Below are 13,271 nucleotides of genomic sequence, written 5' to 3' on the forward strand. Positions count from 1 at the left end.
AAAAAAAAAAAAAAAAAAAGTGAAGCTTCTATAATACGTTTCTTTTTGGCTTCAGACTCATAATATCAAGAAGTTTCCTGAAACTAGAAGGAGATCTTTTCTGAGCAAATGCATTCTGTAACAGAGGATTGGTTATGGATTTTGTGCTGGCTGGCCATCTGAAGTGAGACAAGGCTGATGGTGCATTCCCGTGTTAATATTAAGATGTTTTCTGTTTCTTTTTGATATTCTCCCTAGCTCTGCATGCAGTACTGGCCAGAGAAGACGTCCTGTTGCTATGGCCCAATTCAAGTAGAGTTTGTTTCAGCAGACATCGATGAAGACATCATCAACCGGATATTCCGGATCTGCAACATGGCCAGGGTAAGAGCAGTGAAATACCACATTCCTTATTTATTCTCACAAATATATTTTGGCATGGGAAAGAGGCAGAATCTAGTCTGTGGTTTTGAGATGCTGTATCGCTCACCTAGTAACAAAATTCCACTGCAGAAATTTAGTAGCTACTTCCTTTAATTAACATTTAATTGCATTAGTCTATATTGGTGAAAGCCTTTTGGCTGAAAGTAGAAAATGGATGGTATGAGCTGAAAATCTGGATTCAGATGGAATGCGTTTTTCTGCATTTATTTGAGAACAATTAATCCATTAGTAGAAACAATAAAAGTATCAGCATCATAGGAAATAAGCTGGAATAGTATCAACTGCTCCCTGACAAATGCAATATTTACCAGCTCGATTGGGACTCCTAATTGCCACTGTTCTCCTATAAATAAGCAGCTGCCATTTCTGCAAGCAACTTTTTTGTCTGTATCCCTCAGCCCCTGTATGGCTGACATGATAGAAACGAGGTTTGTCTGCACTCTGGACCCATGCAATCCAACTTCAGGGCTGCGGCAGGAGTTTCAGCAGAGGATTTTTCTCCCATTAGTTGTTTCCCAGATTGATTATAAATTCTTTTTTTTGTTCTTTTTTTTTTTTTTCCCAATCAGAAGTGGAAATAGGCTCCAGAAATTGCATTTCCATACTGTCTCTGATTGTGTAGTCAGAGCCTGTGCAGCAATTCAATTATGTCATTGTGGAGTGAGTCATGGGGTCTAACTATTTGAGCAGCTGAATTAGTTACTTCTGCTCCACTCCACATCCCAAGCTGACTGCCACTGAGCTGGGGACAGCCTTGCAGTCCCATGGCTGATAACACTGCACGCTGAAGCTGCCTTGTAAATGCACAGCTCTCAGGATGAGTGCTGTAAACTCACATTTCTCACACCCACCTGCATTCAGCAGCAATATCTAAATCCTAAATCCTTGTCAGGATGTTTTCTGCCATAGTACCCGGAGATTTTTTTGAGAGTTGTCTTAGCCATTACTTGCTTTGACACAATGAACCTCGACCACAAGGTACCAGGAGAGACATAGCTGATCCATTCTCACAATTCAGTGAGACTTTTTTTCTCTACTGGAAGTAAAACAAGGAGTCCTTAGTATCTAGTTTCTGCCTGGCTTTGTAGCATCTGAGATCATTGTTATCATCCAAAATATGGAAAACTCCTTGTTCCCTGCTGTATCATGTATCCAGAGTGGAAAATTCTAGCACTGATACCAAATTAAGAGGGGAAGGTGTGTGTGATCAGTACCCTCTGCTTCACCCTCTCTCTGCTTCCTGCCCCATTCCCTTTAGCATTGCAAATGCTCTTTGTTTCAGCCCCAGGATGGCTATCGCATAGTTCAGCACCTGCAGTACATTGGCTGGCCAGCATACCGGGACACCCCTCCATCCAAACGCTCACTGCTGAAGGTGGTCAGGAGGCTGGAGAAGTGGCAGGAGCAGTACGATGGGAGGGACGGCCGCACTGTGGTCCACTGCCTGTAAGTAGGGCTGGAAATCGTCTGTAACCTCATGAAATAAGTCCAGAAGGTTGATTATGGATCTGGAAATCTGGTGGTTTGTCAGGCTTCAGCTGGGGAAAATGAAGTTAAATTACATTTGTGGCGTACTTTAGGTTGAATATTGTGCTGCATTATAACAACCTGACCCGGAGATTTTACTAACTGTGGTGAAGAGGAGCCAAAGGCTCTGCTGCTTTCTGCTGTGAGCTCCACAGGAGTGAGGAGAAGCAGGGCAGTGCCCAGGGCTCCCTCTCCACTGCTCCCAGGGATGGCATTAGCCCTTCCCTTGTGCCATGATGCTGCCAGCTCTCGTGTTGCCCTGCAGAGGTGCACTTTCACAAACCCATGAGCTTCCTCAAGTAGGCTGGTAAACGCACCCCTCTCTTAGTGTACGTGCTGATTTGTAAGCTGTGCTTTCATCCCCTGCCTGGCTTCATCTGTTGCCTTTTTTCTTCTGCACCCAGGAACGGTGGGGGACGCAGTGGCACCTTCTGTGCCATCTGCAGTGTGTGTGAAATGATTCAACAGCAAAATATCATTGACGTGTTCCACATAGTGAAAACGTTACGGAATAACAAGTCCAACATGGTGGAGTCACTGGTAAGCTTGTTTCCTGCACTTTTCTCCACTCAGCGTAGGCATGGGGACTTCACAATAGGTATGAGATTTTATAGTTTAGCCCAGCATGAATCAAAACCACACATACCATAAATGCAGCAGGATTAAAGCCAGCCCTGCTTTGGCATGTGTGAGGAATCTCCCAGTCCCACTGCTTCTCTTCTTGGATAGATGTGGAACAGCCACCCTGGCAGCAAGATGGGTAACATCTCCTGCACCCAGAAGGTTAAACCCCAAGCTTTTGTCACCTTAGCTACGGGTAGCAGGTAGAATTTGTCCTCCTGTCTATGCGTACAGCCTGGTGCTTGTTGCTGTGACATGCCTTGAAATCATGGAGGGAGGAGAGTGCATTTCAGACCTTGCTCCCTGCAAGAGAGAGATTAAACCATCCTGAATTCAAACATCCCAACTGATCATGCTGAATTCTTTCCTCAAAAGCAACTTGTGATGAGGGTGTGAAGCAAATAATGAATAGCCCATTGGGTAGCTGTCTCTTAGAGCATTTTTCTTCCACTGATTATGACGACTCTTAACAATACTGTTTAGTATCACATAGAAATACAATTAATGTTTGCCTGGTTCTGTCAAATGGACAGGACCATTAAGACCAGTAAGAAAGAGAAAGGAGGCATTTTTTGCAGCTTGCAGAATGAGTGTCCGAACAGTTCACCTGTATCCCAATGTCACTGACTTCTGTTTTCTCCTTCAGGAACAGTATAAATTTGTATATGAGGTTGCACTGGAATACTTGAGCTCCTTTTAGCCCAGCAGAGAGAGGGGAGCCTCCGACATGGCAGACCCCGACCCCTGGCAGACGCTTCTCCCCTGTCCCACACTAGAAGGCGGTAACAAGTGTGGGAAGGAAAACCTCTCCTTCTTGGAGAAAGAGACTGAGACTGGACGGACCAGCTGGAAGGAGGAGATGATGCCTGTATTTGCTGCTGCCTGCTTTCTATTGGAGCATCTACCGCTTCTTAAATAACCTACTGTAAAAATAAGAGAAATGGGAGACAGGCTGAAGGACTGGACTTTCTAATCCCCTCTGACTTCTCTCCTCTTTAGGATTGTATTTTTGCTGTCCTTGCTGAAGAGTGGGGAAAGAATGAAACCTTTAGGAAATTCTCTTCTAAATGTCTCCTTTTTAAGTTATTATTTTGTTCTCAAATCCCAGTCTTTAATTTTTGAATTTCATGCAGCAGTCATTTGGGAAAAATGAGATAGCCATAGGGAATTTATGAAATGTTTCATTACGATTTGCCTATCTTATCTGTTTTTGTTTTATCTTCCAAATGAAAAGGCCAACACCAAAAAACACTCGATATCTTTCCGCATCTGGTTCCTTATAGCATGAAGATGGTGGAGATGAGGAGTTGTTGTTCATGGATTTGCATCTTGGCTTCTCCACGTTTCCCCCCAGTTTCTCCCAAGGCTGTGCATGAACTGGTTACATCTCTCTGGTCCATGTTTGTTTGTGTGCTGGTGAAGCAATATTAATGAGTTTCCCAGCCACTTAAACCCTGAAGTTAAACATTTGCATCAAACAAATTGCATTTGTCTTGCAACTTTGGTAACGATGTTACCATATTTTTCAAGTATTTGCTGGGGTGCAGTGTGTCTTTGAAAAACAGGGTATAAAGTAGGTATTATTGATCATATACTATGTATTATTATTTTTTTATTTATTATTTGTATTGCTGTAGAACTTAGGACCCCTAGTCCTGACAGGTCCCTGCTGAACTAGGCTAGGCACTGTGCAAATGAAGAACAAAGAAAGCTCCTGCTCAAGAGCTTTGAATCTGAAGGTAATCTTAAAATTGAGTTTGATCACGTTTTCCTCGCTGTTCCCAAACTGTTGTACAGTCAGACATAGTTGAGTGATTTATTCAGATTTTCATCCCCTGCAAATTTAAAATGGTAACCCATCCAAGCTGCAGGAAGGGTGATGGACATGCACAGAAACCTGCTCCGGCACCTGCTAAGAAAAGGCTTCAGCCAGCACAGCAACTTTCCATCTTAAGCAAAAAGGCTTTTCTTTTGTTCTGCAGAAACGCCTGTGCAACTCTTTTTCTTTGCAACAAACATCAGAAGGGTTTTGCCATGGTTCTGGATCTCGTTCTGACTTCTTAGAAGCTAAGAAATTGCTTTTCTGAAAGAGTCTGTTTTAGGAGCTAATCACTTAGGTCTGCAGGATAATCTCTGAGATTATTCTTAAAGGAACAAAGGATTTATGACATTCAGTATTTCAATTTAGCCATTTATTTATTCTGAGAGTGCAGGGATCCAAGATAGTCCAGTGTGTAAATCAGATTCTTGGTGATGTAGGTTTCTTCAAACATAGACTTGCTTAAAGCTAGACGGGTAAGGGAAGAGTTTAAGGAAATTCCACTTTCTTACCATTTCATAGTATTCCACCATCAGTAAATGCTCAGAAACTGTCATGTCAATGCCTCACATAGAGAATACCAGAAGCTTAAAAAAATTTACCAATTCCATATATAAATTCAAAAGGCACCTCTGCTTCATGGTCATTCTTTGCTTGATAATTATATCTTTGTCTTGACAATTAAATCTGATTGGAACACTTACTGACTCAGATATAGCAGTACCTAACGAAGAAGTTATCATCTTTGTCAGGACCTGCAGCAGTCTAAGAAACAAGGCTCACTATTTGGAAATGGAATCTTTCCTGCTGAGCAGATGAGAGATTTGCATAGGATGCTGAACCACCGAGCTGCTGTTCTTTCCAAGAAGCTTTGGATTCTTGGCTTCTTCCAAGTGAATACCTTGAAGGTCTCAGGCAGTTGTGCCACAAAGCATCAGTGGGAACCCCCTCACAGGTGCCTCTGCTGTGTGTCAGGTTGGGCCCTACGTTCTGCAAGAAATCACTAAATCAACATTGGAATACATTGGGGCAGCAGTGAATGTCTGCTGTTTCACACAATAAATTGTTCTATTTTTTTTCTATTGCTGCTAAGCTGCACAAACAACTCTGCTGTAGAATAAAAAGCAAAGCAAAATCATGACCTTTGAGAAGAAAAGGATAATATTAGTGTTTGAATTACAGGTGGTTTGCTTGGGGGCCGTTTGCAAAGAAGAGGAAAGAGGGAATCCTGATCCCAGGATAGGATTTTGCAATTGCCAAGGTGAGAAGAAGCTACCAGCGAAGTGTTCATGACTTCACTAACTCCAGAAAGCCAGAGGGAATAACTCCCTATGGATGCTATGGAAATATTAATTAGTATTTAGCATTCTGTTAATTTTACATGGAAACTAGCATACCCATAGGACCCTTTCAGGAGTTACTGAAAGTCTAGTTCAGGCACTGAAGTTAATGGCCTGGGTAAAAGGAATAGAGAGGTAAAATAAATGGCAATGTAACCAAGAAATGAAGAGTAGGAGGTAGTTTCAGGCTAAGCAGTAGCGTGAAGGAAAGTGGATTACAAAGCCAGCAGTCAGCCTATAGGAGGGATGTGCACAAAGAGAGAAGCAGATGTTGGGTGAGCCAGGCAGAAGAGCTCTTGCAGTGAAGTTGTTTAAGGTCCTGAGGTAGGTTTAAATGTATTTTCATGGTATGAGGCATGCTAGTACAGGGTCAGGTGCAAGCATCAGCTGGCCAGCAGTAACCCACCACATGCTTTTAGCCCTCTGCAAATGCAAAGTGATAGCATAGATTTCAGCGAAGGGTCTTTAAGCTACATTTTACCTTATATTTGCAAGGAACAAGTTCAGTGCAAATCATGTTGGTTCATACAGCCCAACTGTTAGCCACAGCTGACTGTGTGCCAGCTCAGGTCTGCGTTTCAGCCTTCTGGTGATGTTCAGCCTACAGCCAGTGTGGAAGGGTGCTCAGCAAACACTATGGGTGATGTTGGTTGTGGTCCGAAGTGTTCCATCATCACACACAGGTACACTGATTTTTGGGAACCCAGCTCCAGTCTGTATTGGCATCTTTGCACTGTTCTTTGCTGCACGCTTATATGTTGAATATGAATTAATGATAAAGGGAAAGAGAAAAGAACTTGCTATAAATAACTTTCTTACCTTGAGGTTGTTTAAGCTGTGGAGAGGAGCCGGTAGCAACATAGGCGACGTGCTTGAAGCAAGATTGTGGGTGTTGGGTCTGTTTTCTCTGAGAAAGAGAGAAATTTTGAGATAATAAAGGAGGTTTTCTCACTCTTGAAAAGATTGACAATCCAGGACAAGCTTTCCAACCTAAGTATTGCCTGCTGCAGTTGGGGAGCAATAATGTAAGGTAGAAAAGGGGAATTCCTCAGTGACTGAGTTTTAAGCTGTGTAAATATGATATGACAGTATTTGAATAGTCATAATGAAAACACTTATTCCCATTCTGACATCCTTCAGGACTGGGTGAGAACTGTTTGTTGATAGTATAGTAGGACGGGGTGAGAACTGTTTGTTGATAGTATAGTATTGGTCTAAAGTGTAATCTGGAATTTGGAAAACTAGACATAAGAAGAGTAAGGGTACAGGGACTATGTCACACACAGGGCATAAGACATCTTAAATTATTAAGAGATGTAACTGAAGCAAAGAATTCCAGATCTACCTCCAGATCTCCAGCCAGATGCTGGAGAAGGAGGAACCTGGACTGTCAGCAAGAAAGAGATAGAGAGAACAAAGTCTCTACAAGGTACAATAGGTCTTGATAATTTGTTGGGTTGTGTTGGGTTTTTTTTGTTTGTTTGTTATCTCTGTGAAAACTGCATCCTTTGCTGCCATCTTTTGTTATTTTTTCCCTCCAGAGAATGGCTTGTAAAGAAAAGTGTAGAGTTGACCTGTAGATGGACTTGAGGTACTTGTTTATTAATGTGAAGGGAACAGACTGGGGCTGGGGAGTACAATGTCAGTGTGAAGGTAGGGACTACTGGTAGCAAACAAGCAGATGGGATCTGGTGGTTTTATTTAGTAGATTGAGGTAACTGGTGTTCTCTGACCAGGGAAGTAGGAGACATTTCAGTTCATGATTGAAATTCATTAGCAAAGTTGCATGGAATACTGCCGTGCTTAGTTAGCTTCAACTAGTTTTATTAGTGCACTGGTTGATCCCCCTTGGTTTATTTGCATTAGAGCCATTTGAGTGAGCTAGAGTTGTCCGTGTTGGTCCACAGATACCAGGTAATTAGCAATGAAAGATGATTTTTCCATGCACAGAAAAACCTTCCTGCCACCTTTTGCACCAAATCAAGCCACAATACTGCAACCCGTCTCTCCCATTCAGGCCCTGTCCACATGGTGCCCACATTTTAAGAATGCCTTGGGGACTCCCAGAAAGTTGATAGATATCATGAGCAATGTCTGTGAGCCCTGATTGGTCTGGTCCATGCACTCTGTAGGGCAGAGGTGGGAATCGCAGAGCATAGCTTTTGCCTAGAGAAGCACATATTTGTGTGTCAGTAGTTTCCTACCTTTTATTCTGGATCTGTAAGCTCCCTGTGAAAACGTCCAGTGGCAATGCAAGACTCCACAGCAGTAGATTTAAGCCTGCAGATGGTAGAGTTGTTTTTCCATGTAGTTTGCACAGGTCCTTGAGGAGTAGTTGGTGGGATTTCCCCTGGGAATCTCAGGCCAGGCACTGTGCATGCGCTGCCCTTGGTGTCCCTTGGTCTGAGGAAGGAGAGAGGCTCCCATCTGCAGCAGTTGTTCTGAAGGCAGCTGTCTGGAAGAGAAGGAAAGGATAAGGAGAAAAGCAAACAGTGGAGGAGGATTAAATGGTGTCCTGAAACAGGTGAGGAACTTCCACTTTGTTCTGTTTCTTATTCTTGCAGGGATATACTTACGTCCTTCCTACTCTTCTGAGTTTGTGCCAGGATCATAAAAAAACAGGTAGTAACACATTCTGCTCTGCAGAACTCTCTAGAGAGGGAGCAGGCAGTGTAACAGAGGGAATAAATCCCGAGGGACAAAGATAAAAGATTTCCTTGAGAGGAACCTTCAAATCTGCTGTGCCTCTGTCACACTGGCAGAAATCTTTGCAAGTCAGCACAGAGCATTGCACAGTCCTGGCATATTCCTCCATTGCAATTCAGTGCAAATGTTGCACTTGGAAAACGTTGTCCTGTAGTAAATTTAAACAATATCTCATTGGTAGCGCAGTTTTAGTCATTGCAAAGGGCATCTCAAGAACTTGTATTCTAATTTGAGGTTCTTCCTAAGTGTACAAAGTTCACTTCAGCTTGTTAGGAACACGGATGGGACCCTGTGCTGAAAGTGCTTCAGGATGATCTCTGCCTGTGAGTATGAAGCTCAGTATACCTCCTTGAAGACCAGAAAGTGGTAGAACAGAATACTGCACCTCCCTGCACAGACCTTTCCAGGAGCAGAAACTGAGAGAGCCAGCTAATTAAAGTTTGGTATACAGAAGGGAGTAATGAGGATTCTGTTAACCCTCCTACGTTCATACTTATTTAGATTGCAGTCTTCTATAGCCATACATACATGCTATACAATTTAAATGCAAGTGCCCTTCCTTTCCCTGTTCCCCAGTTCCCTGTAGCTCTTCCTCCATTGAGGGCCATCCAACAGCACAGAAGCAAAGCACACTTTCTGCAGTTTTGGCGAGGGATGCTAGGAAAATGTATCATGTAGTATCTGCTTATTGACTTGGACAAATATCAGTCATCTTCCTCATCATAGATATACCTGAAGAATGTACAGCTGAGTGTAGCAGTTGAGTACATTCATGCATTTTCATACACCATGGCCAAATCCTGGTGGTTCTGAGTTTGATGGAGTGACAAAAAACTCACTGGCTTCCAGTGGCCTCAAGTCTGTAATCTTTATTTTCTGTGTTAAATATTTTTAAAGTTTCCCTTATAAGCAATACATGGCATTCAATATCTACAGCTTCATGTCAGAGTCGTGAAAACCTGGCAGCTTCTTCCATTTGTGAAAACGAGCAAAATCTTTCCATCCCTGTCCCAGTGCATTTGGCAGGTTGTTCACCCTTATTCTCTGGTTTCAACCCTTACCTTAAGAAACAAAATTATGCAGAAGATAGATGCAGTGTTCCCGTGGTATTTCTTTGTGGAGGGAAAAAAAAAAAAAAAAAGGAAAAAAATGTTCTTCTTGCAAACCAGTTCAGTGTGAGCTGATTCTAAGCTGCATGGCCATGAGCCAGTTCACACAGTTGGAAGTGAGGTTTGCTTGTTGTTGTGATGTGATATATGCCATAGGTGTAACCTTTGGGACCAGTCCTGGTCTGTTCTGTGCAGGTTTCCAATAGAATAGGGGTCACTGTAGAGGAATCAGTTATTGCAAGTGATAGTATTTCAGTGAAGGTTTTGTAAGGGAGATCTGTTACCCTGGAACACAACTTTCTGGGGGACTTGGTGAGCTGCTCAAGCAGGTGGCTCTGTGGAGGTGTACGTCCTTCTGTGAGCACTTCATCCTTCACTGGGCACCTCCAGGAAATCTTGCTTGTGTGCAGTTATGAAGAAATGCATTTGCAGAGGTGTTTTTGGGTGCACGGCCGGCGCTTCGCAAGCTTCAATGAGTTTAGCTATTCGGAAAGCCTTTCCAGGGCACCTGATGGTTGTTGGCATTGCTGAACTAGCTCTAACACTTCCCATGCAGGACTTTCGTGTACATGGAGCAGAACTGGCATGACCCTCTTCACCTCTGTAGCCCGTTCTTAAGTCTCCAGCACTCATGCTGCATTTCAGTGCAAAAGCCGCAGCTGTGCCCTTGCCACATTTAACCCATACTGACCGAACGCACTGACAGAATTCACTCCCATGTTGATTTCATCTCCTTCCCCCTGCGCCGATCCTGCTGAAATTGAAATGCTGTAGCATCACTTGTTGCCAGAGCTGTTACTCCTGCAGTCAGGATGCTGTGGCCGTACTGGGGTGAGCAGCACCCTGCCCAGCACCCCACACGTGCTGCATCAGCGCGTCTCTGCTGTCGGATTCTGCCCCCACCTCCCCCTCCTTTGGCCTTTATGGATTACTGGTGAAACTCACTTGTACAGTTTGGATGTTTGATAGATAAAGCACGTATGAAAAAAAAAAAGGAAAAAAATATAAATGCAGAAATCTCAACACTGTGCATTCAGTGTCTTTTCTTTCTAGCTTAAAAGAAGGAAGGTAAATAATGTCAAGTCAATGAATATCAGATATATTTTTTGACTGTACATTACAGTGAAGTGTAATCTTTTTTTTACAACTGCGAGTCCATCTTATTTATTCTTGTAAATGTTCCCAGACAATGTTTGTAATATGGGCTGTGTTGCAAATCCATAAAATAAATCTGTGATCTGAGATTAATGTTTTACTAAGAGACTCTCGTGCTCGTGCCTTTTCTTTCCACATGCAGGGGACAATATATTGCAAGCAGTACTGTTAGAAACAGCGGGGTGAAGACACGAGATAGCTTCTTGTCACATTGATGGGCAACTGGCTTTATTTCACCGTGCCGTTCAGAAGTGGCTCAACAGCAGCAAAGAGAATGCACCCAACATTTCAATCTAGCTGCAGCTTTTGAGACAGCCCTCTCAGAAAGCCAATGCATGTGTGCCGAGTGCTTTTAAAAATTACAGTCTTAGAAGTGCAAGTTAGAACTGAACATGTTCTTTCAATGTTTTCCATCTAACAGGTATTATTGCCTTGTTTCCTTGGTATTCAAGTGCTGTATTGCTAATGTTGATATTGCTAACGTTAAACACATTTTTTCTGGTGCTTTCTATAGGCGGGTATTTTGTGTGCAGGTGTTGCGTGCCAAACTTGAATGTAGGATGAGATGTCAGTAGCAAATATTTTCACACATCCACCAGCACGTGGCTGTGCTTGGCTTCCAAGGCAGTCTGTGAAAGCAGGAGGCTGCAGGCGAGGAGGTAGACAGGGATCCTCTACACCAAAGACCACTTTATTCCCTCAATGCAAGCACAGGTGCATTGAGATTCACAGCTTAGCGCCAGGAGAGCCGTGTCTTACTACACTCATACAACCCAAGTGATAAGAACTAATCTGTTTTGCATTGTTAATTAGCCTTACTAAAAATAGACTAGAAGGATGATGTGGCTCCTGTTTTTCTTAAAGCATGGTAAGTCTACCTTGGAAGCATATTCCTTTCTCTGTGCACGTTTTTTTTTTGCAAATACTTAGCTTTTTTCATTGACACAAAGAAAACTCCACAGCACTACACTGGGTATCTGTGTTTGGCTCAAACACAGTGTTTGCTCACACATTTACTGTTGTTCTGGGCAGGTAGATAGGAGACAAAAGTTGATGCCAAAGCAATCTCCTCACCACAGTGTTGCACCTGGCACGTGCAAGGTGTGAGCCCACAGTGATGTCATCCAGCTCCATCACTGCCTTCAAATACAGCTGCTCTCATTTGCTAAGGTTAAACCTTCAAACACCACACACCATGCTGATATGCAGGTATTGTTTAAAAGCAGATGTCAAAAATGGGATTGGTTTTATTAAGGCATAGCTGCCCATGTAACATCCAAGTCTAGAGAGGGGATGGAGAGGATTAACTGGATGGGGAGAAAAAGACCTCTCCAGAAGGTGAATCCAGCTTGGACAGCCAGGTGGTTGTCTTCTGGATGCGCCTGTTTTCTCCACTTACAAAGTTAGCTTGATAACCAGTACCAACATGGACCATTGTGAGATGTCTGATGTTAGAGGAGATGTATCCTCCACGTTACTGCATATCAACAAGGAAATTATGCCGTATAATGGCATAGAGAAGGAACAGATTTAATTCTTCATGTCTATTCTTGGAAATTAATCATCTAAGTCATCTGAGTTGGCCACTGCAGGTCCTCCCTCTTTGATCAAGTTCAACATTTGAAAATGATGAAAACATAATAAATAATATTTGTAGGGGGGGAAAAAAAGCACTGTTCAATATCAATTTTACTTTTGCACATTGATACATAACTTCAGTTTTACAAAATTGGCATACATTTTTTCTTGTGTTTTGTTTAGCTTTTGTTTTGTGAGTCATCTCTACGTGTGTTTAGGAGGATGTCATATTTCTTGCAGAGAATGTTTATAACTGGCTTGTAAAAGTTTATCCATTAAGTGTTAATGTACGGTGAATCAATAGCTACAGAGCATTTATGGACAGGTCAGTGGGGTTACTTAAAAGTCTGTAACATTCAGTAATGTGTTTATAAACACCTGTTATGTACTCCGTATGCCAGAAGCAATATAATATTTAGTCTTCTTTTATTAATATAATACCTGTAAATGATATACTGGTAAGATAAGCTGCAACCAGATGGATTTTTCAGCAATGTGGTGAAATAGCTTTTTTATTGCATATATAAATGGTTCCCTCTAAAACATTTGTGAAAGGAAGTCTGGCTTGCATAGGGGAATGGATGAAATATGCAGAACCTTTGGAGATGGTTAGAGCCAGAAGTTGCTAACCATCATGCTCTCACAAGTAGGATGCTAGGCATGGCTTAAGGCAGCTTTCAGCTCTAGCGTGGACTTAGCATCTCAGGAAGGTTATTTTGTTTTCTTCCAGCAAGGTTTGAACAACATTAGGAGCTAGTCCATTGTTGCCACCAGTCTCACAGGATGTCTCTGATATTGGCAAATTATGTAGGAAAGGTGCCAGTGGTGTGTGCATTTGTAATTATCTTCTCTGATGCAGTACCTCGGTGTGGGATATCACAAATGAGATGTGATACCCACAGGGATCTTCCTTTCAAGTGATGTTTTGATTTGTCTCTGATCTGACATAGGGTCCTTCCAGCCCTAGGATCCATAGAATCAGAGTCACAGGCT

At 42.6% G+C, this 13,271-nt stretch overlaps 1 protein-coding gene across 1 annotated transcript; it reads left to right on the top strand.

Annotated features, from left to right (window-relative positions):
- The first annotated feature begins 212 nt into the window (after positions 1 to 212).
- On the top strand, positions 213 to 10,539 carry LOC104914006 (receptor-type tyrosine-protein phosphatase T-like). Its single transcript, XM_010722333.3, has 4 exons — positions 213 to 363; positions 1,706 to 1,869; positions 2,355 to 2,490; positions 3,218 to 10,539. Exons 1-4 carry the CDS (start codon positions 244 to 246, stop codon positions 3,269 to 3,271), a joined length of 474 nt encoding a protein of 157 aa, XP_010720635.1. The 5' UTR covers positions 213 to 243; the 3' UTR covers positions 3,272 to 10,539.
- Positions 10,540 to 13,271: the final 2,732 nt, after the last annotated feature.

This window comes from Meleagris gallopavo, chromosome 22 (assembly GCF_000146605.3).
Source record: "Meleagris gallopavo isolate NT-WF06-2002-E0010 breed Aviagen turkey brand Nicholas breeding stock chromosome 22, Turkey_5.1, whole genome shotgun sequence".
In the NCBI taxonomy this organism is placed as follows: Eukaryota; Metazoa; Chordata; class Aves; order Galliformes; family Phasianidae; genus Meleagris; species Meleagris gallopavo.

What these genes read in the sequence shown, in the direction of transcription:
- LOC104914006 (XM_010722333.3), top strand. Translation starts at nt 244, where the DNA reads ATGCAGTACTGGCCAGAGAAGACGTCCTGTTGCTATGGCCCAATTCAA. An exon ending in GGATCTGCAACATGGCCAGG is followed by an intron (nt 364 to 1,705) that starts GTAAGAGCAGTG and finishes TCTTTGTTTCAG; the next exon opens with CCCCAGGATGGCTATCGCAT. An exon ending in CGCACTGTGGTCCACTGCCT is followed by an intron (nt 1,870 to 2,354) that starts GTAAGTAGGGCT and finishes TTCTGCACCCAG; the next exon opens with GAACGGTGGGGGACGCAGTG.